The 25679-nt window shown below is 34.1% G+C and overlaps 3 protein-coding genes across 4 annotated transcripts; 1 reads left to right on the forward strand and 2 right to left on the reverse strand.

Annotated features, from left to right (window-relative positions):
- Positions 1 to 1013: 1013 nt before the first annotated feature.
- Positions 1014 to 4294, reverse strand: LOC136797651 (uncharacterized). Its single transcript, XM_067054238.1, has 6 exons — positions 4115 to 4294; positions 3565 to 3744; positions 2888 to 2944; positions 2391 to 2577; positions 1719 to 1852; positions 1014 to 1464 (listed from the first exon to the last, which is right to left on the reverse strand). Exons 1-6 carry the CDS (start codon positions 4154 to 4156, stop codon positions 1333 to 1335), a joined length of 732 nt encoding a protein of 243 aa, XP_066910339.1. The 5' UTR covers positions 4157 to 4294; the 3' UTR covers positions 1014 to 1332.
- Positions 4295 to 5862: 1568 nt separating this feature from the next.
- Positions 5863 to 18606, reverse strand: LOC136797662 (protein sel-1 homolog 1-like). 2 transcript variants are annotated; one of them, XM_067054258.1, is made up of 16 exons: positions 18508 to 18606; positions 17320 to 18357; positions 17018 to 17154; positions 16314 to 16400; positions 16165 to 16218; positions 15657 to 15716; positions 14721 to 14960; positions 9765 to 9821; positions 9323 to 9391; positions 8849 to 8923; positions 8545 to 8695; positions 8130 to 8278; positions 7589 to 7754; positions 7189 to 7436; positions 6914 to 7036; positions 5863 to 6663 (listed from the first exon to the last, which is right to left on the reverse strand). In XM_067054258.1, exons 1-16 carry the CDS (start codon positions 18557 to 18559, stop codon positions 6514 to 6516), a joined length of 2856 nt encoding a protein of 951 aa, XP_066910359.1. In that variant the 5' UTR covers positions 18560 to 18606; the 3' UTR covers positions 5863 to 6513. The 2 variants fall into 2 exon arrangements, with proteins under 2 accessions (XP_066910359.1, XP_066910350.1); XM_067054249.1 differs by having other exon boundaries at positions 17018 to 17157.
- A 1953-nt stretch (positions 18607 to 20559) lies between these two features.
- LOC136797372 (uncharacterized protein B0403.1-like) lies at positions 20560 to 21303 on the forward strand. Its single transcript, XM_067053957.1, has one exon. It carries the CDS (start codon positions 20560 to 20562, stop codon positions 21301 to 21303), a length of 744 nt encoding a protein of 247 aa, XP_066910058.1.
- Positions 21304 to 25679: the final 4376 nt, after the last annotated feature.

Genomic DNA, 25679 nt, shown 5'->3' on the forward strand with positions numbered 1-25679 from the left:
TTTACTGTCAAATCATGCATGTTGGTTGTTGAAATACGCATTATTTGCGCTTCTTTGATGCAAGTAACCATTGTAACCATTGAGTTTTGTCTATAAATATATCGCGGATGAGGCCGTTCCAAATTTCCATGACACCTAAATCCGCGAAATCCGCAAAATTTCATCCCCGCGAAAGTTTATCCCATTAAAGTAACCTCTCCTAAATGACTCTCTCTCCCTCAAAATCATGATTCTGCTAAAATACTAACTTAAGCTTCGGACTTATTTGAAAAAGAGCTTTCAAGATTATTCGAAATAATGAAACATTTAACAAGTGAGCGAAGAAAATAGTTTAAATGTAAAAGGATGTTTTTCCCTTCAAAAATACACGAAGAGTTCAACTTTAAACTTCCAATTATCCTTAGAGAATACCAGCGGAGAGAAATTTGCCGAGATTTCGTCAGGCTAAATATGTGGAAAGTAAATTGATTCATAAGGATTATTTCAACATTTTCTGTTCTTATTTGCATGAAATATTTTGTTTAAGCAATCCGGTAATAATAAAATTTCTGTTTTATCATAAATTTTGTGGTTCAATTTAGGGTTTTTTATTTTATTCTAATTTCTAATCTAATGACTCTGATTTGATAATTGGTCTATTAAGGATTTAGGTATACCCTTCCTCATAGGAATACGAGAAAACCTTTTATCAAGCGCAAGAAAATATACTTTTAAAAGTGCAAGAATAACCTGCAAAATAATCTTAAGAATCTTCCATGAAATATAAACGGGAAATTGCCCTACACTCGAAATGTACAAGAAGAGATTTTCCTTCAAAAATACATGAAACCCTCTTTCCTTAATTATAAAGTACAAGAAAATAGTGTAGATGTAGAGAGAGAGCTTCACAAGACCTCAAAAATATTTGAGAACTCCAGTCTATTTTTATCATCTTTTAGAAAAGTTCCAGACCAATTTGAGGTTGTAAAAGCTTACGAGATATGATGATATTTTACAACGGGGTGTAACAAGGATTTATGAGAAAGCAATTTTTTCACAAAGTATTTTAAAATATACACGTTAAAAGATTTTTCGAACATAATACAAAATATTGGTCATTATACAAGAACCATTAACGTAACCTAAATAACAAAAAAAAGTGAAGAATATAGAAAAAAACAACACCCTAACGATCCTTGTCTCCATCGCTCATCAAAGAACTAGAACTTTATAAACTTTCATGGGTAGTTCCAGGGCGAGTGACACAATGCATTTGAAGACGAACCTGGCTTTCTAAGCCTTTAACTCGAGTGTTCTTCGTTACAACTAAGCATCTAAATATTTTTGCTAAATTTAGTATGCAGATTTAGAGTAGGGGTTACTGTTGGCGCCGCCATATGAGGCGTTGACGTTGCCGGAGACGTGTTTGACGGCGTCTTGTGGGTTGAAGTCGGGGTCTTCATTTTCGTCGTACCACTCCATGTACTGTGAAGAGAAAAAGAGTGAGAAAACGGGCTTAGTAGGGTTAGTTGCTTGGGTTATCTATTCGGAGGCTAGCTAACAGAGAGTGATAATGAGGTTAAAATCAGCAAAAAGTGCTTGCTTTGAAAAACATCGTAGATATGAGATCATTTAAAAATGAAACCCCGCGAAGCAAATGTAGAACACTATTTCAATTTATTGCAGTGCTCTCACTTTCGAAATATTTTCTCCATTCTTGAAACAAAATTATGACTTACTGTCCATGGGCCACAACATATTGTCATGAATGAGAGGAAAACTCCGATCGTTGAAGCGATGAAACCTCCAGCGCTCAAAGCGATCTCCGCAATGATCAAGTAGACCAAAGTTTTCAAGTTGTCACATTCGTCAACTATACAAGAACAAAAAAGCACGTGTTAGCTCAATCAAAAGTAATGGAGAACTTTGGATTTAAAGCACAAATAGCGGGTAAGCACAATTATTCTAAGGCTTATACAAAAGTAATAAATATTTTTTGACAGCAGGATTTCTTAGAGAAATGATTCATATTTGATTTTTTATTTCTATGTTCACGATTATAACAGGCTGGTCACGAAATAAGACGGAGAAACACTCAATAGCTCAGATACTAGGTCTAAACCCTCCGGAGGGGCATTTAGGCAAAATAGGGTTCTGGGTATGTACGGACAAGGGCTAGTTTTTTTACTTTCAAAAGTCTCTCTAAGGAATGCATAAATCATAAAACTTTTAAATTATTCTCTCTCTAGGGTAGGACGTTATTTCGAAATTGTAGAAAATCTTCAAAAATGTCTCTCTAAAGGTCAATCCCCAGGGGTCAAAAATAGCATCTCATTCTTAACTTTTTGGCTTCAGAATTGTTATTTGACACAAAAAGAACCAGCGAAGACAAATTATGTTAGAAACTTTACCGGAGACGGGCATTTTAGTTTCTTGACCGGTGCACACACATTTATTGTTGATGGGTTCGCATTTGTCGTCCTCCAAGAGACGTCTTGAAAGCTGCCATCCGTCCATCCAATATCGGACGCCGGCAACTAATGCACCAACGGCACAAATGACCATCACAATCAACGCCACAATGAGGAAACAGACGACCTGAGCGAGGGAGAAAATATTTATTTCAAAATGCATGAAGCGTTGTAGTCTTAAAAAATGTAATGAGACACAACGCTCTTCCATGCCGCCTTAAAACAACAGACTAAACTTATGATTCGATATCATAGACCATTTCACAGTCGAAAAGAATCATGGGTAATCAGGACCACCACGCTCTGAAATTAATTTTGGATGTTTTTGTGTAGTCCTGATTACCCATCATTTATTTCGACTGTGAAATGGCTTTTTTATACTCCAGATATATGAAGTGAAAATTACGAAAATGTTTTATAAGAAAAAAATTACTTACGATCTTCTTCTTCTTCATGATGAAGCATGCCAGTGAAAAGAGACCAAGGAAGACAAGCTAAAAGATTATGACATATTAAGTATTTTTGGTTCTATTTTCTATATAAGAAAAAACTATATAGAACATATGGCTTCGATGGCTAAAATTTTAAGAATAAGTTAAGAACATTTTAGGCTTCGCGCGCTTTCGCATGTTGGAGTCTAAACATACAATTTCTTAGGAAAATGGAATAAAAAAATAGTCAAAAAATGATGAAAATATATATCATTTTTAGACTTAAAACTCAAAAAGTTGAGAACATCCGAAAGCTTCAACAATTTTGTAAGTTCTTATAAGAAAATCGTATAGTGGATCAAATTATGACTTCGAAGGTTAAATAGCTAAAAATGATACGGGACTGATAAATATTTCACGACGGAATGTTGTCCAGTTAATTTCAGCAGGGGCTTGATATAATTGTTTAAGGAACAAAATAACACCCCTGTCTCAGAAGCCGATGTATCTGAAGTTTATCATCTTTCGTGTTTCAATTCGTTGCTTTTTACCCAATTTTACAGGAAGCAGTAAATTAAGCTCTTAAATCCTTTTGAGTCCTCGATAATTAATCTAGGGTTTTGGACAAAACTGAGCCATACATAGTTTGAGGAACAAAAATAAAGAAACCGTAAAACACTTACGGGAATTCCAATCCAAAGGTGAAAGACCTCATCGGAAACATCAGAAGATAAAACTTTCGTTTCTGCAGCACAACCGATCAACGCGATACCGAACAAGCAGGCCAGAATGGCAACCAAGATGTACCATGGGCGGTATGTAGAACTCACCGCCTGCTGCAAACTTGGATTGTACCGGTTACACTGAAGAAGGTTACAATAAAAGATATCACAATTTAAAGCCTATCCTTCCCTGTACCTCTTATTATATCAAAAAACAATTTATGGTTAGCAAATTTCAATTGCTCGTGACTGTTATAGTTTTGCAGGATGAACCCATGTTGAAAAACCACTGTTGAAACAGGTCTCCTAGTATGAAAACTAAAAATTCGAACTTTGTTGAGTTCCCTCTGTAAAAACTGACCTGTTTGCAGTGTAAAAGAAAAACGATAACGGTATTAGCTTCTTCTCTATTTTCAAATACAAATCATTATCAGGACAACGAGTTGCAAATAGTTCATCCAAAGTAAAAAAAACTGGTGAAATGCGAAATATGGAAGACAACGAAACTTACCGGTTTTTGTGGGATTTTTGTATTATGCCACTGTTTCGTCATGATTCTTGAAAGATTGACTGAATGAACTTGCAGATATTTTTCCAACGCCTTATCAAGTTGTGTTCACTCACTTCTCACATCAAAATATATTCATCACATAAAAATCTTTGCAAGCATAAAAAAATGTTCCCCCAATGTCGATGATGCTCAGCTTGCTGTGTTCTCCCTCCGTCGTCGATGATTTTATTGCTTAAGAAGCTGAAACAAGCAGCAAAACATCAATTAACACGAATAGGAGGGTCATTATAAAGGTACAATAAGATTATCAAAAATGCATTTATAGAAATAAAAATAAAAAACACAAAGATTAAAATGACAAAGATAATAAAAATGGTATCTATCGAGGGAATTAGAAAGAGATGACTAATTTAAATGATATTTGCCATAGCAACAATTAAGCACATATAATGATATAAAAAGCTGTTTTGAAGTTAAACCACAAATCTACTACTGTTTTACGTAAAAAAGAAACAGTTTATCTCCCATTTTTTTGTTTCTTTTTTCAAGTATCTCATGTTTTAGGATAGGATTGAGGTTTTCCCGAACTGGGCTAATTTTTTTATAAAGATGATATCTTTCTTATTCATTCGACAAGTGAAAGACAATCAAACGACAATATAAGACGATATAACACGATTAGCAGGCACTCCTTAGTAACCTTTCTTCTAGACTAGTAAACTAGTCGTTGAAAACAAACCCATATACAAAAAATCAAGCTCCAAATAAAAAGAATCGAGGGGGTGAAGTTGCGTCTCTTTTCTGAATTTCAACGACTAGAAGCTACTTCCCTCAAAAAACGTTGTTTAATTTTACAATTTTTTTTAGGTTTTTGAGAATCCATCCAACTTTATTGACTAAATGATATTTCATAGTAACATTGAACATGGGAACATTTAAATAAATGAGCATTTCTGAAAACGCAATAAACAGAAAGAAAAATAAATGCAATCACGCACGGGTCAGACATACAGAAATCTGTATGTCTCTCCTTACAATTTTAGGTGAAGAAAAAAAGGCGTTGGAAGTAGCTTCTAGTCGGTTATTTTCCTTTTCTCTCACGCGTGCTGAATATTTAATTAGTGTTTACATTATTTGATTGACAGTTTTATTATAAGGTTATAAGTAATAACCGACTAGTTTACTAGTCTACCTTTCTTCTACATCTAATGCACGTGCTTTTTAAAGTGGTGGTGGATATCCGTTATTGTACTCACCACAGGAAAAAAAATTCACTTAACTTATATATATTTTCTATATGCATTATAATCAAAATTTCAGCTAAATCCTCCGTAGGGTCTACTAATTGAAGTGGCTTTACAAATAAGTGAAACGCTTAAAGGCAGGTTCTTTTCAGCCAAAATAGCAATTTTTGGCTGATAATAATTTTATTACAGTACTATAGGATTTTTTAAAATACTTTTTCGAAAACGCTCTTGTCTTAGTAAGTAACCCGATAGGTGTTTCTTTGGCTAGAGGGGATAAATGAAGTTGGGAATGGAAAATCGCTTGTATAAGTAAGTGGGTTAGGGATTTCAAATATTATCTTTTATTATAGCTCGAAATTCTAATGGGGTTTCCAAAACTTTTGTGTCTTCAAAATGAGGGTAATAGTTGAAGAGAGAGTTGTAGCTTTCCAGTGGGAGGAGGTCCCACAAGGTATGTGGCCCAAACATGTGATCAAAAGAAATCAAAACAAAGAAAGAAAATTGATTGAAACACCTCCTTGATATTCCAATAATAAATATATACAAAGACATCATAAATTTGTTACTATGTGATAAAAACACAAGATAAACGTTAAATCTACAAAAAATGCTATAAAAATTACATCCATTACACCCCAAAAGATGCGTAATTTCAATTGTTGAAAATCGCTTGAGCTATTCATCATGAGATTTCCAGACCAATGATGTACAAACCCAAAGGGCTAGAATTAAATCTTCTTGGTAGGAATTGAAGTAATTAAATCCTACCAAAGTTGCGCGGCCTAGCGCGGTCCGCGTGGATTTCACACAAATATCGGATTGAAAGTAAAATTTACCGCCAGATTTCGAAAATTAAGAAATCGCTAGATTCAATCTGTCATCAAAAATCCGGCACACATTTTAAAGACTTCACTTTTTCTTGCCTGGGAAAGGTTAAAGATTTGCTTCTAGCCCTTCGGGTTTATACTTCATTGTTCGAGACTCATTCAGAAAACTATCGAAATTTCTCTGACATGAATACTGGGTTGTGTGTAAAAGAGAACCGTACACCAAAGTTTTTCTGATCGTTACCAACAGTGTTTTGTGTATTGCGGTGAATGAATATTGTACCCTACTTCAAAACTATTCTTTACATTCGAATAAATTAACGTTTTATCGTCTCAGCGCGCGACGGAACAATAAAAGCAATCCTAATAAACCCGTCAGTGCGGTAATGACGTAAATATCCCAATCAGGACCGACTTTCTGAACGACGTATAATTGCATCTTCTCTGTATCTATCTGCTCCCAGAATCGATAATTCTGCAACAAAAAAAAAAACGGTGAGAAAAATAAGTATAAACCAAGAAACTAACAAGAACAGAATTAAACTTCCACGAAAGATATTTCATTTGTTACTATTCTTATGAAGTCAACAACTTCTAGCAAAGACGGGTCTTTTTAAACGGAGTGATACGTCTTTATAAAGGACAGAAATAAGTGAATGTCGGTGATTTTAAAATTTTTGTTTTCCGATGCAACATTTAACAAAGTAATAGAAACTTTTTTTTACCTTCATAAGCCATTCGTAAGAGAATTCCAGAGCAAGTTTCGCCAATGCCAAATAGACTGGAAACTGCGCATCTACACTAGCCTCTGCCGCCATGTCGTAAAATCTCTTCGCTAAATGAATGTCCTAAAAACAGAATAAAGAAATACTAAATCAAAAAATATTTTTTTTGGCTAGATGAAGGGAGCCCTCTACAGCATAGGAAATCGTTTATATATTCAGTTGGCGAACCGTCAGAAGTGTATAATAGTTAACTTGATGACTTATAAAGCATTTACCTTTTTGAGACCAAATCCTTGTTCATGCATAAAACCCAGATTGAACATGGCTTGAGCGTTGGCTTGTTTGTCGGAGGCCAGACGATACTGCAATGCAGCCATCTCATAATTCACTTTTGTTCCCAGCCCGTAGAAATAGTAATCACCAACTTTCACGCGCGCAATGGCGTATCCTTGTTCCGCCGCGCGTGACCATTGCAATAAAGCTCTGGAGTAGGTTTCATTCTTGTCGAAGAAGTTCGTCTCGTCTGAAGAGAAAATAATAAAATTGTTAAATTATTGGAAAAAAGTTTTACTGGGAAAAAGAGAAAATTATTCGGAGGAAAAAACATCAAGGAAACTACAATCATATTGCTAGCGGTTTAATAGTTAATTGACAATGATTTAAAAATACAGTTACCTTTATCTAAAATATAAGCGACGTTGCTTTGAGCGACTTCGTATCCCAACTCCGCGAGGAAATAATATTTGATGAGAGCTGTTTTCAAGTCACCATCTTTGTAAGCGTCATGCGCATCCATGAACATCATTGACCAATTACCTCGCTCGGCTACGTTCTTGAATAACTATAGACAAAAAAAGAAGGGTTTTTAAAAGAGATCAAAAGAATGCAAACAGTTAGCGACAAAAAAGACGTTTTAACTTGCAGATTGGGAATTGTCCCCAACAGAAAATGGGTGCATTAAAAAATAAAATGTTTCAGCAACATTTTGCTCGGTGAATAATATTTTTCTTTCAGAAAAGAAGGGAACCTTTTTATAGTGGAGCCTCCATAACTCAAACATGCACGGGGAACATAGATTTGTCCGAGTTAAGAAAATTTCGAGTTATGGAGTAAGGTTTATAGGGAATTAAATAGTTAACTGAAGAAATGTGAAAATTTGTTCGAGTTGAGTTATAGAGTTTCAAGTTAAGGAGATTCCCTTACACCAGTAACTCACCTCAGTAGCAGCATTACAGGACCTCATGACACCAGCACCAATGGTATGCATCATGGCCAAATTATAGAAAGCGAGCACGTGACCAGATTGTGAAGCGAAAGTGAAATATTTGACCGCTTGTCGGTAATCTTTCTTGACACCTATTCCGTCTGAAGGAGAAAAAAATGATTACTGTTAAAAGTGTTTGCGATAATGATAAAGTGATAATGTAGTACCAGGCCTGAAGCCTAAAATTCTTTTTCCTTTTTGTTGCTAAAAAAAACTGTTGACTTCAGCAATTTTCACAAACACGTTATTTTTACTTTGAACAGGGCAAAATTAGACTCACTTTATTTTCATGTCTAAAGAATCATGGTTCTGTGCAAATGATTTTTTGGCAAAAAATAAAGTATAAATAAAAGATGCTAGTGCTCACTATAGTACATATTTCCAAGTTGTAATTGTCCTTCCACCCATCCTTGCTCGGCAGACTGACTGAAATATTTGAGTGCTTCGTCGTAATCTTTCTTCACACCTTCACCTTTCAAATACAACATACCCAGTCCTGCTTGCCCAATCGGATTTTTCTAGAAGAAGAATTAATTAGTCTCTATAGTTTAGTTCATTGAGTTGAATGAACCAATTCTTTTTACTCAGGAACATCAGGCGCAGGGCTATCTCAAAAGTTAAGCTCGTATCATAAATACATAAGTATATACTATAGAATCATTGTAACTTACACTCTCCAATGATTTCTTGAAGTAGTGAAAAGCTTGGTCCGAGTCTTTTTGAACATGTAAACCTTGCATGTACATCTGAAAACAGAAGAAAAGGCATATTAAATGTTTCATTGCACTCATTTGAATGAGGGTAAGTGACAGATATTGACTACATATTGCTTTGATAATAAAAGACACTTTTTTCCCGTTGTTGAAAAATATAAGTGGTATCCACGGGCTTAAAGGTTTTATTTTTACACAAGTGTTCCCGTTTCATATCAGACACATATTTCATATCAGGACAGTGTCTACCTATTGTTATATTATGCTGATATAAGTAAAAAAATGTTTTTCCTCTTTCTAACCAATCTTGCTCCACGTCCGTGTCAATCCTTTGTAAAAAAGCTTGTGAATTAAAATTGATGAGTAAGCAAGATATCACTCTTATTTAAAAACAAAACCTTTAATTAACTACATAGGATAGAGCATTCATACCTTTCCAATATAAGCCAAACCATTTCCATTTTCATTGTCGGCTGCTTTCTTGAAATAATGGAACGCTCTCTAAAAACAAACAACAAAGTTTCATCATTTTATTGCATGGTAAGAAGAAAAAATTACTTTCCACCATTTCACTACTCACTTGTTCTCTGATTTCTGAAGAAAAACAAAATTATGAAAAGGAATAATATATTATAATATTGTAAAATACATCAATATCCGACAGCAGAATATCAGGCTGTCAACATCCATCTGATTTGTCTTAGGGATGAAAATCATACTCAAAAATCCTGACACGTTAGCAATTTTTCGCTTAGCCATTTTTGGTCAAACAAAGTTAAATAATAACTTGTAAAATTACTCATCTGAATCTATAAAGATAGATGTTGAATTTTACTTTGCAGACCACTGATTCAAAAGACAGCTAAACTCAAACCTCATAATTTATGTCGATACCGCGTCCTCCCTGGAAGAATAATTGACCAAGACCAATCTGGAAAAGTAAAATTCGATATTTCCATTACTGTTTTTCATTACAATAATATTTCTTTACAATAATATATATTTATCATGACCGTAGTTGAAAGTATTTGGGATTTTTCTAAAATGAAATCTTGAAAAACTTTAGTTGAAATAAACACAGGTTAGTAGGCAAACTTCTCTTTGAAAATGCAAAAACAAGATTCTTTCAAAATATTTCAAGATGTACTGTAATCTAAACGATCGAATACGTGACTGAAATTATGAGCACTCAGATTTTCCTTGAAAAATACGTTGATTGTAAATTCCTAAAAAAAATGCTTATTATATGGAAAAATCAAGGAATTTTCCTTCAGAAATACTTGAGTGAAGTTGTGAGCATGACAGAAGTTAGATAGTGATTTTAATTGGAGAATACAAAGGTTGATATAGATTTCAATAATTTTCCTTGAGAAATACGTGAAATAAGTTATGAACCTGTAGATATTCCTTGAGAAATAGGTGAGTTAAGTTATAAACATGCAGATTTTCCTTTGAAAATACGAAGATCAATACAGACTCAAAGGAATTTTCCTTCAAAAATACTTTAGTGAAGATGTGAGCATGAGAGAAGTTAGATGAGTTAGTGATTTTTCTTGGAAAATACGAAGGTCAAATTTAGATTACAGAAGTTTTTCTCAAACTTTTCTGTGAACTAAGTCATGAATATGCAGATTTATTGAGAAATGTGTGAATGAAGTTATGGACATGCAGATTTTCCTTTAGAAATACGAAGGTCAGTTCAGATTTGAAGAACTTTCCTCCAGAAATACGTGAAGTTATGAACATGCAGATTTTCCTTCTAAAATATGAAGGCCAATATAGATTTCAAGTGATTTTCCATGAAAAATATGAGAGTGAAGTTGAGAGCATGCAGATTTTCATTGAGGAATTTGTGAAGCAAGTTATAAATATGCAAATTTTTCTTTGAAAATACGAAGGTCAATATAGATTTCAAATAATTTTCCTTGAAAAATATGAGAGTGAAGTTGAGAGCATGCAGATTTCCATTGAGAGATATGAAGGTCAATTTAGATTTCAAGAAATTTCCTCCAGAAATACGTGAAGTTGTGAACATGCAGATTTTCCTTGAGAGATATGAAGGTCAATATAGATTTCAAGTAATTTTCCTTGAGAATTACGTGAGTGAAGTTGAGAGCATACAGGTTTTCCTTGAGGTATATGTGAATAAAGTTATAAACATGCACATTTTCCTTTGAAAAGATAAAGATCAATTCAGATTTCAAGAAATTTCCTCGAAAAATATGTGAGTGAAGTTGTAAGTATGTAGATTTTCCCTTGAAAATATGACTGTCAATATAGATTTCAAGTAATTTCCTCGAAAATTACACGAGTGAAGTTGCGAACATGCAAATTTACCTTTGAAAATACGAAGGTCAATATAGATTTCAGATAAGTTTCCGTGAGAAATACGCGAGTGAAGTTGAGAGCATGCAGATTTTTCTCAGAAAATATATGAGTGAAATTGTAAACATACAGATTTCCCTTGAGAAATATGAAGGTCAATATAGATTTCAAATAATTTTCCTTGAGAAATACGTCAGTTAAGTTGAGAGCATGCAGGTTTTCTTTGAGGAATAGGTGAATGAAGTTATAAACATGCACATTTTCCTTTGAAAATACGAAGATCAATTCAGATTTAAAGAAATTTCCTCGAAAAATATGTGAGTGAAGTTGTAAGTATGTAGATTTTCCTTTGAAAATACAAAGGTCAATATAGATTTCAGATAATTTTCCTTGAGAAATATGCGATTGAAGTTGAGAGCATACAGATTTTTCTCAGAAAATATGTGAGTGAAGTTGTAAACATGCAGATTTCCCTTGAGAAATATGAAGGTCAAATATAGATTTCAAGTAATTTTCCATGAAAAATAGGTGAGTAAAGATAAGAGCATGCAGATTTTCCTTTGAAAGTACGAAAGTTGATATAGTTTTCAAATAATTTTTCTTGAAAAATATGAGAGTCAAGATTTTTGAGAGATATGAAGGTCAATTCAGATTTCAAGAAATTTCCTCCAGAATTATGTGAAGTGTTGTGAACATGCAGATTTTCCTTGAGAGATATGAAGGTCAATATAGATTTCAAGTAATTTTCCTTGAGAAATATGAGAGTGAAGTTGAGAGCATGCAGCTTTTCCTTGAGGAATAGGTGAATAAAGTTATAAACATGCACATTTTCCTTTGAAAAGACGAAGATCAATTCAGATTTCAAGAAATTTCCTCGAAAAATATGTGAGTGAAGTTGTAAGTATGTAGATTTTCCTTTGAAAATACGAAGGTCAATATAGATTTCAGATAATTTTCCTTGAGATATACGCGATTGAAGTTGAGAGCATGCAGATTTTTCTCAGAAAATATGTGAGTGAAGTTGTAAACATGCAGATTTCCCTTGAGAAATATGAAGGTCAATACAGATTTCAAGTAATTTTCCATGAAAAATAGGTGAGTAAAGTTAAGAGCATGCAGATTTCCTTTGAAAGTACGAAAGTTGATATAGATTTCAAATAATTTTTCTTGAAAAATATGAGAGTGAAGATTTTTGAGAGATATGAAAGTCAATTCAGATTTCAAGAAATTTCCTCCAGAATTACGTGAAGTTGTGAACATGCAGATTTCCTTGAGAAATACGTGAGTTAAGTTGAGAGCATGCAGGTTTTCCTTGAGGAATAGGCGAATGAAGTTATAAACATGCACATTTTCCTTTGAAAATACGAAGATCAATTCAGATTTAAAGAAATTTCCTTGAAAAATATGTGAGTGAAGTTGTAAAGTATGTAGATTTTCCTTTGAAAATACGAAGGTCAATATAGATTTCAGATAATTTTTTCTTGAGATATAAGCGATTGAAGTTGAGAGCATGCAGATTTTTCTCAGAAAATATGTGAGTGAAGTTGTAAACATGCAGATTTTCCTTGAGAAATATGAAGGTCAATATAGATTTCAAGTAATTTTCCATGAAAAATAGTTGAGTAAAGTTAAGAGCATGCAGATTTCCTTTGAAAGTACGAAAGTTGATATAGATTTCAAATAATTTTTCTTGAAAAATATGAGAATGAAGATTTTTGAGATATGAAAGTCAATTCAGATTTCAAGAAATTTCCTCCAGAAATACGTGAAGTTGTGAACATGCAGATTTCCTTGAGAGATATGAAGGTCAATATAGATTTCAAATAATTTTCCTTGAGAAATACGTCACTTAAGTTGAGAGCATGCAGGTTTTCTTTGAGGAATAGGTGAACGAAGTTATAAACATGCACATTTTCCTTTGAAAATACGAAGATCAATTCAGATTTAAAGAAATTTCCTCGAAAAATATGTGAGTGAAGTTGTAAGTATGTAGATTTTCCTTTGAAAATACGAAGGTCAATATAGATTTCAGATAATTTTCCTTGAGAAATGCGCGAGTGAAGTTGAGAGCATGCAGATTTTTCTCAGAAAATATATGAGTGAAGTTGTAAACATGCAGATTTCCCTTGAGAAATATGAAGGTCAATATAGATTTCAAGTAATTTTCCATGAAAAATATGTGAGTGAAGTTAAGAGCATGCAGAATTTCCTTTGAAAGTACAAAAGTTGATATAGATTTCAACTAATTCTTCTTGAAAAATATGAGAGTGAAGTTGAGAGCATGCAGATTTTCATTGAGAGATATGAAGGACAATTCAGATTTCAAGAAATTTCCTCCAGAAATACGTGAAGTTGTGAACATGCAGATTTTTCTTGAGAGATATGAAGGTCAATATAGATTTCAAGTTGAGAAATATGTGAGTGAAGTTGAGAGCATGCAGGTTTTCCTTGAGGAATAGGTGAATGAAGTCATTTCTGACAAAGAGAAGTAACTGACATGAAGTCGAAATTTAGAAAATTGACCAAGCGAGTTTTATGCTGGCATCGGATGCAGATCAAAAATCAAATGACTGATTATTGTTCTACTCATTGGAGATTAGTTTTGAGCATCAATGCTTTTCTCGCAATGCTCACTGTTGCAGAGAAAAACAAGACCCTTGTTTTGTCAGTAAACCTCAACCAAAAGAAATTGAAGAAAGAAGTAACTGACCAGTTTTTTGAAGAATATTTCTGACAAAAGGAAGTAAGTGATACCTTTTTCTGACAAAAAGGAGCAAAACAGTCATTTACTTCTTTTTGTCAGAAAACATTCTCCAGAAACCTGTCAGTTGCTTCTTTATTCAAAAAATTTTCTCCAGATTGATAACGCAAAAATTTTTTTTTCCAAACTAAAAAAATTAAGTTTTGACCCAAAGAATCCATTTTTTGCAAAAAAAAGAAAATTCATAAAAATGTCAGTTACTTCCTTTTGTAAGAAATGGGCAGAGTTATAAACATGCACATTTTCCTTTGAAAATATGACGGTCAATATAGATTTCAAGAAATTTCCTTGAAAAATACATGAGTGAAGTTGTGAACATCCAAATTTACCTTTGAAAATACGAAGGTCAATATAGATTTCAGATAATTTTCCTTGAGAAATATGCGAGTGAAGTATGAGCATGCAGATTTTTCTCAGAAAATACAAAGGTCAAATATATATTACAGAAATTTCCCTTCAGAAATATGTGAATAAAGGAAATGAATTGGAATGTGAATATTGGAAATGAAAAGTTAATTTTGATTAAAAAAAATTTCTAGGAGTTATGTGAATGAGTAAATGAAGATATGCAAAATAGTATTATGAACACCATGAAAAATATGCAAAATCATTATTTTCATTTTTTCATATGCTACTATTTACTCCGCTTGATGGAATAAAGTACCAAATCTATTAAGATTAATATCATTAATTATAAATGACCTCACACGTATTCTAATATAAGATGTTTAAAAATTGACATACTTGAGCTTGTGTATCGCCCTTGTCAGCAAGAAATTGGTAATATTGCAATAAGTCTTCATCTATGTGTCCCGCGTTACCACCAGGTTGTTCTAGTTCATCGTAAAGTCGTATTCTTTGTACCGCATTTCCACCAGAATGTAAGGAGGCAGCATCAGATACCTTCTTTGCAACTTTTTTATAATATGTTAAGGCAGTCTCACAGCTCTTTTGAACACCAATACCACTGTAATGTCTGTAACCCTTTGCAAAAAATAGTTTTAATTTATTTCAGAAAGAAAATAAAGTTTATTTCAATATGAAAAGTAATAATAGTCGAACGTGCGCAACGCACTGGGCTCAACTTCAGTGGCTTCAAATTATTCATAGGCCCAATTGTAGACCCCCAGATATTCACCCAATGAACAAATTTCAACCATATCCGACCATTTTGAAGGCCTGTAGGCTGCTCCAAAGCTTTAACCTCGTTTTGGCAAAAAAACTCGTCCCCAGGCCCCAAAAATCAAAATTTTTGAAAAATGCTAAAAGCACCCCCAGATATTCACCCAAGGAACAAGTGTGCAAAATTTCAGCCAAATCAAACAACTTTTGAAGTCTCCAGGCTGCCCTAAGGTTTTAGCCTCGTTTTGGCGAAAAACTCGTCCCCAGGCCCCAAAAATCAAAATTTTCAAAAAATGAAAAAAACACCCCCAGATATTCACCCAAGGAACAAGTCGAAGTGTGCAAAATTTCAGCCAAATCGAACAATTTTTGAAGTCTCCAGGCTGCCCCAAAGTTTTAGCCTTGTTTTAGCGAAGAACTCGTCCCCAGGCCCCAAAAATCAAAGCGAACTGAAGTTGAGAACAAGAGATTGAAGACCACCAAAGAAACTTGTGCTGAAGTTTCATATCCAGAAATATTGAACATAATAATTATGTAATAAATAATGTGTTTACTTACAAGCATCATTTCAGCCATCGTATCGCCTCCAAGTGCAGCAAATGTAGTGTAAATGATTGACTAAAGTAAAAGGAATAAATTTTTGTTTTTAAAATATCCAATTCGCCGTGTCAATTCAAGACAGCCTTAAGTCCGTTTTTTTCATTTTGAGATAATTGACTTTAAAGGTTGAGATGTGTTGGACTTAAGGCTACACATTTCATGTCAATGCTTCATAGAAAATAAAATTTGCCCTAAAATTTAGGACTTAAGGCTGTTTATGGTTGATATATTATGGAACATTCTAAATTCTTTTTTTTTTTTGAATAGCAAAACACACCTCTTTCCCATTAGAATTCTGTGGACTTAATAAGGCCGTTTTTGGAAAACGTGCATGCTGAAATAAGGGGTTATGGTCTTAAGTCAATTTTCGAAAAAATGGACTAAAGTCTGTCTTGAATTGACACAGCGAATTGTACTTCCTAAAATACTAAGATAAGTGCAGTAGAAATGAGAGAAACCACTATACCTTTGCTTGGCTTGAATTCCCATGCAAACCTGTACCGTGGAGGAAGCCGAGCCCCTAAAAAAAAAAAAATTATTAACAATGAACAGTGTTTAAAAAGATGGCCAATGAAAAAATCTGTCTTAAAAATAGAAAAATCAAAAAATCAATACCTGTTGCCCCTTTGGTAAGCCTTCTTCTGCAAGTTTTTGAAACATCTGAAATGCTTTTGAAATGTTGGCTTTGATCTCATCACCAAACTAAATAATCAATAAATATTAAAATTTTCTCCATTTCTTATCAAGCTTTTAAATTTGACATACTAAAAACCCTAATGAAATATTTTAAAGATTCTCAAAGGACTAAGTAGTACAAAATAAACCCTTTATCAGATTCAAAGAACCCTGAAATCCCTAGTAAAAAACATACAAAACCAAAGATTTGAATGGCAGACAGACACTGTGAACTTCTAAAGCACCAATCATTGTACGTAAATTGCAACCATAGAATAAAAGGGTCCTATCCACTTTCTGAGGTTTCCATATGCAAAATAAGTGAAAATTTTGCATGCAATCTGATTGGTAAATGAGATTTTCAAACTAAAAGGTTCTATCTTTTTGAAGAAAAAGGTTCCAACTACCGCTTAGCCAATCAAAATGCGTAAATGAGTTAAAGATAGAATCTTTAACAAATTGCAAGATTTTCCATTTTTTTGCATGTGACAACCACATCAAATGTCAAATAGAAGCCTTTTATTCCAAGATTGCAAAATGTAAACATGTTAAACAGATTAAATAATCTCACCCGAACTCAGTTTTTTACTTAACTTTACTTAAAGAAGTCTGAACTGACAATAAGGAATTAGAGTCTCACTTACAAGTAATGGATAGCCGATGTCAGCCATTGAATCTAAGTGGCCTTTTTCTGCAACAGATAAAAGTAAGCGATTTCTTTTTTTCTGTTCAGTCTTTGGAAGGTTTTTAGCTTCTCTGTACAAGGCTTCAAGTTCTTTATCTTCTGAAAGGAAAAAATAGAGTAAAAATGAAAGGCAAAATCTTTTGAATATGAAAAAATACAAATTTCTTCAGATTTTTGGAGTTGTTTCAGTTCATGACGGACTAAGCAAATAAAAAGCTATGACTTAAAAGTTTATATATTAAAAAAAAAGAAGCTAGTGACCTGTTGTGTCTTTGGTTGGCTTTTGTTCTTCATTTTCTGCTTTTGCATCAAGAGCTATTTGTTCTTCAGCTACTTCTTCCTTTTTGATTTCTATTTCTTCTTCTTTCTTTGCTACTTTTTCCCCAGCCTTTGAATTTGTCTTTTCCTCAGTTTTTGTTGACATTTCTGGTTCAAGATCACCATCATCACCACTTTCATCAAAACTTTCTTCTTCTGGATCAATATAATCCTCTCCAAAATCTTCTTCAAGTTCAGGGTTAATCTCTTCATTAAAGTCAACAACTGCTCGTTCAGATTCCTCTGTTTCAGTAAAAATATTACCATCATTGTCGACTTTCATTCTCTCTGGCTCCAAATTATTCTCTTTAGCTGTTCCTTCCTCATTATTTATATTTTTATCATCTATTTGTTCAGCACTCTCTTGCATTGAAGGCGTGCTTTCTTTGTCACTTGATGCAGTGTTCTGATTTATAATATTCTGCTGTTCTACTTTCTCCTTTTCAGGTGTGTTTTTGAATTGTCCCTCAGGAGGTGATCCTACATCCTCATTCTGAGAAATTTTCTTCTCTGCAACATTGCTGTCATCCTCATTTGTATTGTCAACTGTTTCTTCAGTGACACTCTCAGACAAAACATTGTCTTCCTCTGAATTCAAAAGGTCACTGTCTATATCCTCAATATTAGAAGCGGTATCAGAAGCTAGACTTTCATGACTAGTTGAGTCTGTAGATTCTTTATTTTGAGAATCAGGAGTTTCGGAGTCACCCTGTAAAATGCTTTTTGCTTCATTCTCAATTTCTTGAGGAGTCCTTGCTTCAGAGTTCTTCTTCACTACAATGCTCTCTGCCTCTTTACGTATATCTGAGACAGTTTGTTCATCATCTCTATTATTATCTTTATCTTCAGAAAATGACGAGAATTTATCGCCACTGACATTTTCTTTGACAACTTTCAAAGTGCTGATGGGCTTTGAAGGGGCTTTTTTTCCCTCTCGTTCATCTTTTGTATCCTCTTTTTCCTCAGCATCTGATCTGGTAACTGATTAAAAAAATCCAAAAAGATGAAGGAATATTATTCAATATGAAGTTAAGCTAAATGATCAAGTATAATCGTTGATTATTGATTGTAAAAACCTTTTTTATCAAGAAAATTTGATAATCAATAAAATACAAACAGATAGATACATACCTGAAATAAGAACTAAGAAAAGAATAATAGTCTTGGATTTTTTTGATAGCATCTTTTTATTTCTTTTAAACACTGTAACAGAAATAATAGCTATGTCATTATTGTTTTCTTCTTCTAATTTTTAGGTATTTAGATTGTACCAGTCTGGAAATTGCGGCTTGTGCGCCGGATATCTCCGGCGTAGATTTGAAGTTTGAGATCTGCTGCCTCCAACTTTTACCAGTTAAGTTGGTGCAGCTCCGGCGTAACATTCCCCTTCTTTCCGGACTGGAGATTGGATGAAAATATGAGAAATTTATGAGCAAAGTTTGTTTCCTTGTTTATAGTGGAGAGCTCAAATATATGAGCAACAACACAAACAACAACAACAACATAAACAACACAATAATAGTGACATCGCTATAACTAAGTCAATGAAAAATGAAATCTTTTTGTTAACATTCATTTGTTTTGATTTTATTCAAAATGATCAACAATTTGAGAAAATCATGAGCTACCTGTCCCCTACAGCTAACAGGCTAATATGAAAACAAATGGAATGTTACTCAACCTTCACTGATCTGCACTGATACAAATAAATCTTAATTCTGAAAATGATCTACATATGGGTCTGTGATTTGAATTCAACTTTTTATACCTTGTACGTTATGTTACCTTCTGAGTTACATATCTGAAAGTGAACGCAAACAAGCTATTAAAAACTGAAACAGACACGAAAAAAAGTTTGGGATAATTTTCCTACAATTATAGACCTTTTGCAGAATGAATTTCCATTGTGTCTCTAAAAATTAGCAGTGTTGCTCGAATCCTTCAGATCCTTGGTTAGAAAAAGCTATACCTCATAGCTTCAGCCAGGTTTCTAGCTCCCCCCAACAAAGTAAGGTCCCCCCAACAATTTAGCTCCCCCCAAAAAATTGCATTGTGCTAGGTCCCCTAACACTTCAGGTCCCAAGATAAACAAAAACAAAAACATTGTTCTCCCGCCCCCGTAAAGTCAATAAAAAATATATGCGAGTACTGATAAATGAAAACTAAATTTTACTTGTTTTAATATTTATGTTTACAAGTCTTTTGCTTTTTATATTTGATTTAATAGAAAGATAAGATATCTTTTGAATTTAGCTGAACAGCCCCCAGAGTCTCAGTCAGATCATCTAGGCTCCCCCCAACAATCTTGGTCCCCCCAAATATTTTGGTAATTTTAGCCCCCAGGCTCTTTAAAGGCCAAAATATTTCTTAGCCCCCCCCCCCCCCCCAAAAAAAAAAATAACGGGGGGCTGAACCTATGTACCTGTTTACTTTTTTCTTGCCAGATTCAACAAGCCATCAACCAACAAAATTAATACTGACATCAAAAAATTCAAACAAGCTTTCCACTAGACACTTCCAAATTATCTGCCATTATGAAGATGTTCCGAAACTAACCAATCGGGTTTACAATCGGAATTCCTCTGGGAGTTAGCGAGTCGGGAAATGTAAAGTTACGTAATAGGTAATACATAATTTTTCCGGGGGTGAAACGTATAAAAAAATTGAAATGGTTTGTTTGTTTTTTCATTATATATATTTAAGTTTTCATTATCAAAATTCTAAAAATGCTAATTTGTAGACCATATTAGAAAATGGTTATATATTTCGCAAAATAAACACTTACAAAAGCTATTACTTACTATTTTTACCCCCGCTTTTTAAACAGCGTCTTCTGTGGACATGATATCAGGCGGAGACAAAACGCCCTCATCGTAAGATTCTCGGGTCGTCTTATTGTTTGCTCCTTTTGTCAAGTCTGTCGGTCCTATTGTTCATGCTAAATCCATACACGATGGCGTCAATGTTTGGCGGCATACCTGAAAATAAAAACAAAAAGATTATTATTATTTTTGCATGAATTACGCTACCTTATACGTCATTATAAAATTATACAAAACGAAAGTGAGTCTAGGCCACCCGCCTAGAGAGCAAGGGCCCTAATATTTTCAGGGGAAAACGAAAGTGATCGATATTCTTCGAAGGAAGAACTTGCCAAAAAAAACCCTAGCCCTAGACAAAAAGATGTATTTTAAGGTTGGGAATGGAGCTCTACAAGAATGGGAAACACTCTGGGACATGGTATTCCACCCACAAAAATGCAAGCATCTCACCATCACGAACAAAACCAAACCCATAGAATCTGTTTATTCAATCCATAATGAGAACCTCGAGAAAGTATCAAATGCCAAATATCTCGGGGTGACTTTAAACAAGAAGCTTAAGTGGAATACACACATCGATGCTATTTGTAAGAAAGCCAACCAAAAACGATTGTTCTTACAAAGAAATTTGCGAGGATGTTCTCCTAAAATAAAGGAGAAAGCGTTCAACATTTATGTCCGACCAATCGTATCGTATGCTTCACCAGTTTGGAATCCTATATCAAATCAATCACTTTGCGATCAACTTGAAATGGTCCAACGAAAAGGGGCCCGGTTTGTTTATTCTGATTGGAGGTGGGAGGCTAGTCCCACTAGAATGATGAAGGACTTGAGCTGGAAACCTCTACAACATCATCGAAAAGTCGATTCAGTCGTTCTTTTACATGATATAAGAGGAGGGAAACTTGTTATGCCTGGTATTTTACCCAAACCAGTTCGAGATAGTAATAAATACCAACCAATACATGGACGTGTAATTGCGTACCAGGACTCATTTATCCCAGCATCTATTAACTGGTGGAATAAATTGCCAGCTAACATTTTGAATATGGAAGATAGGAATGAATTTAAAGATGCAACTTCTCGTTATTTTCTAAAGAATTAGATTATTAGTTTTTTAAATCGAATCCAGACGTCAGGCCTCTTTTTCACTTCACTTAATCATCGGATTGCCCTGCCCTAACCTATTTTATCCAATTCATATATCTTTGCACTCTACTCACTTAATCATCTTTGAAGCAATTTTGTTTTGACGTCACTTGCCTACTTACCAAAAATATTTTTACTTTAGCTATGTCTCTTTATTTCTAGTTAGTTTATTAATCTTTTTAGCACAATACTGGTTTATTTTAAAACTTAATTTAATTAAATTTTTAACCTTTAATTTAATTAAATTTTTAACTTTTAATTTAACTTTTGATTTAACTTTACACCATTTTAGTTTGCCTAGAACGTCAATATTATTAATTAGTACTACTCATGACTTAAGCCTGAGGCTCAAACTTCTCATTACTACTTTGCCTCCACGTATCTTGGCATTCTCAGAACATTTTTTTTAGCCTTATGCTCGTTACTCTTAATCTCGATAACCTAGGCTTTGTCCTCAACCAAACATACTTAGATTTTTTAGAATTTTTAACATATTTATTATTGAATAAACATACAAACATTTTTTATTATTAAACCAATTTCATTTATCTTATTTTTGTTAATGCTTTTATATGTAGGGAGAACAAACATTTATGTTGTTAACTACTGAAATATATAGATAGATAGAACCATTTTTGACTAGGCGTTTTTTCGGCAAACCCAAAAACTCTAATTTTTTTCTTCCCTCAAGCTAAAAAGGTTACTGGTTTTGGGCAATCGAGGCAAAAATCAGCAAAAAGCTGGTGTTTTCCGTAAATCTGAGAATTGCGATAATATCCTCACTGATTTAGCACCAACATATTATGTACAGCCATCACTCCAGAAATATAGACCTTTTGCTAGGCGTAATTTCATGTTGGATAATTTAAAAAAAACTCCAGCATAAATCACGATAACTCCACGTATCAGTGGATATGCAAGGGAATCAACACAACAATAACCAAAGTTTCCCTTGCATCCATTACATTACCATCCATCTACTATTACAAGTGTGATTTTGACCTTCCAAAAATTATAGGGATCCCATTTAGAGTATCGCATGTCACATTTTGCGACGCGTTTTTGGATAAACCAAGGATTTATTATACACTGGATATACAAGTAACAGATTTTTGCTGATTTCTCGTGTACTAGCTATGTCCGCAGTAATGATAGTATTGTTCACTCTCCTTCCCTCATTAAATGATTTTTCGAAGCATTTTTATTGCATTTCTTATCAAAAATCACTCATCCAATTCCCAAAAGAGACTTAAAACTTTCCTGTGAGAGTCGGATTCTTCCACTTAATTGATAATTATAAGTCGTTATGACGTTTCAAGCTGCGAGAAAGATGCAAAAGACGTGTTGTGTATAAGAAATTTAATGTTGACACCGGAAATTTTCAAACTTCAACCTCAAAAAAAGCACCTTGCCACCACGTGCCTCCAAAGGATTTTCATACCACAGTGGAGCCAAGACACTCAAGTCTTATGTATGTTAATTTCAGCTCTTCTGGGAACAGTCTTGGAAAGATATTTCCAATTGAAAATTTTGTGTCACTATGAGCATTTTGGATGGATTTCTTGTCTAATGATGTTTTTTTCACATTAGATTTCACAAATGTATCTGGTTTGGAATACTAGCCTTACTTTCAAACTTTTTTTTCTGCAAATGTACAAAAAGAAAGAGCTAGAGAACTTTTTAAAAATAAGACTGATAAACATCTTTAAAAATCAGACATCTTCGAGTCGCCATGACAGTTGTCCTTTGCGGACAAAGCTAGAACATCAATTGTTTTCTGAAACAAAGGAAATACAATGATCGCTCTCCATCGTTTTATGAGTCGTTTATCCAGTGTATAATAAATCTTTGGATAAACTTACCATAAGTTGATCTAATATCAACATTCCTCTCATTAATTCTGACATCCCCAGACGATCTCAATCGAATGGAATCGACAATCGAACCAGTCGAACCAAATGGAACGCAATCGACCAATTGAAATTCGATTGTCGAACGCAATCAAATCTCAATCGAACGTCAAAATTCTGGGTAATATTCGATTGGTTCGATTGTTGTTCGACTGGTTCGATTGTTGTTGTTGATTGTCGGGAAACGTCGCCCGGTTCGGAAGCGTATTGTTGATTGGACCATACTGCTTTCTAACCGTCAAAACAAAGATGGCAGCAAAAAATAGACAATCAACTCCAGACGATCTCAATCGTACGCAATCAAACATCAATCAAACGCAATCGAATATCAATCGAATCTGAAAATTGCGATAATATTCGATTGAGATTCGATTCCATTCGATTTGGTTTGACTGGTTCGATCGTCGATTCCGTTCAATTGAGATCGTCTGGACATCCCTTCTTCCCAGGGGATGTCAATCGAAAATTTCGATTGTCGAACCAATCGAATATAATCGAAACCAATCGAAGTGATTGGTCGAATCGATCGAAGCCAATCGAAGTGATCGATCGAACAATCGAAGTCAATCGAAGATTTACATCTTTTTTTAGATATTGATTTGGTTCGATTGGCTTCGATTGGCTTCGATTGATTCGGTCAATCACTTCGATTGGTTTCGATTATATTCGATCGGTTCGACAATCGAAATTTTCGATTCACATCCTTTTTTGTTAGTGGACAAATGAAAAGCCCGAACGATAACACCATGTGTGATCGCCTCTTTCCAAACAAATGAAGCGCTCTTTTGGTCAAATATCATGTACCTAACAGAGGGCAAACGCTTCTTAATCTTGCTTACAAGGCGTAAAAACTTTCGCGAGTGGAAACTTTTCACGATTTTCACGAACTTTAGCCCTTTTTGTGAAAGTCACTCAGTATCTTTGAACATTATCGAAAGGATCATTCGCGAAAAGTTAAAGTTCACGAAAAAGATTTTTTCTGTCGTATTCACGGGAGTAAATAAATGTCGCAACTTTCGCAATTTTTTTACCTCGCGAAAGGTTCATCTCCCTAAAGTTTGTACGCCTAAAGTATTCTCCACTAACGATGTTGACGATTTTCCTTTCTATTTTGCTATCAATTATCGGAAAAAAATGGTTTCAAAGATTTGATTGTGTTGGAGAATTTATTCTATTATCGTGTTCTACGAAAGCCATCCACATTATTCGTATTTTTACATTTCGAAAGGAAGGTTGTTTCACTGTAATTTTGTGATTTATTAAAAGCTTATATATAACTTTTTGCTAAAATATAAACCCCTACCGTTCAGGAAAGTTTTTTGAGTCAAAACGCAATTTGACAGCCAGGCAAATTCTTGCATTTGTAACGGATCGAAATCGAAAGTAGCGCAAAAAAAGGCCAGTAGAAATACACTGGCTTTTTTTTGGAATTCTATGCATTTACACTTGAGTGAAAAATTAGAAATGGTTTTAAAATCAATTAACACCATTTTTTTTTGTTTAGAATCAGTAATAAGAAGACGGATCAAAATTCAATAAGATATACCAGGTAATCCTTTTTTATTGTCTTTGTATTTTGATTTGGAATTTAAACACGCGTTCTTCTTGTGCTCTGGGATGGGAGAAGGAATTTATCCACGCGGCCATAATTTCGATTTTCTGATGCGGAACAATACGAAACTTAGAATACGGGCATCGTGATAACGATGTTTCAGAATCCTGATCTTGCCACTCTATGCTTATTTTTAGTTCTCCAGCGGTCTAGATTGGATGAAATCACAACAATCCTTCCCTCGCTATTTCTTCTTTTTCTTTTCAGTTTTCATTTTTATGGGAATACAATTGCGATCATTTATCCAGGTTACATTTTCCAACGTCGTAATATCATATTGATACACATCCATTGGTGAGGGCGAGAATCTGGAAACCCTCTGGAGAATACCCTCGTATCAGAGATCCGGTGGAGCACTCCGCCAGCCTCCGCCCCACTGGAAAATTTAGCCAAAAAATAACCTGAAGTTTTAACCCACTTTAAAACAACCAAATGACTTTACTCCTCATTTTTATCCACACTGAAGGACTCTGTGTCAAACTCTAACAAAGAGATCACACGTAAAAACACTTTTCTACCTACAAATCAATCTAAAAGCAATAATCTTGAACAAGCTAATGAGTCTTTTCAAATTCCCAAGAGAACAAGTAAAAACGTGCAAACAAAACATGGGGAGGCTATCACTTTGGAAAACAGATTCAATCCTTTGCAAGTTAATGACAAAATTAATGAGTCTTCTGATGAGAGAGAATCTAATGTAGCAAACTCTGAAAACATCACGGAGAGAAAGAAGAGAAAAAGGAATAGAGGTAAAACAGAGAGCAGAAGATATGTCGCGATTATTGGAGACTCGATTTTAAAAGAGGTAAA

This window comes from Clytia hemisphaerica, unplaced genomic scaffold (assembly GCF_902728285.1).
Source record: "Clytia hemisphaerica strain Z4C2 unplaced genomic scaffold, Clytia hemisphaerica genome assembly, whole genome shotgun sequence".
Lineage (NCBI taxonomy): Eukaryota > Metazoa > Cnidaria > Hydrozoa > Leptothecata > Clytiidae > Clytia > Clytia hemisphaerica.

Coding starts and splice junctions, on each gene's coding strand:
- LOC136797651 (XM_067054238.1), bottom strand. CDS start 4,156: ATGACGAAACAGTGGCATAATACAAAAATCCCACAAAAACCG. Junction 2,945..3,564: donor ACCTTTGGATTGGAATTCCC/GTAAGTGTTTTA, acceptor ATAATCTTTTAG/CTTGTCTTCCTTGGTCTCTT. Junction 2,578..2,887: donor TCATGAAGAAGAAGAAGATC/GTAAGTAATTTT, acceptor TCCCTCGCTCAG/GTCGTCTGTTTCCTCATTGT.
- LOC136797662 (XM_067054249.1), bottom strand. CDS start 18,559: ATGCTATCAAAAAAATCCAAGACTATTATTCTTTTCTTAGTTCTTATT. Junction 15,717..16,164: donor GGAATTCAAGCCAAGCAAAG/GTATAGTGGTTT, acceptor CTTTTACTTTAG/TCAATCATTTACACTACATT. Junction 8,924..9,322: donor GTTTGGCTTATATTGGAAAG/GTATGAATGCTC, acceptor TTCTGTTTTCAG/ATGTACATGCAAGGTTTACA.
- LOC136797372 (XM_067053957.1), top strand. CDS start 20,560: ATGTATTTTAAGGTTGGGAATGGAGCTCTACAAGAATGGGAAACACTC.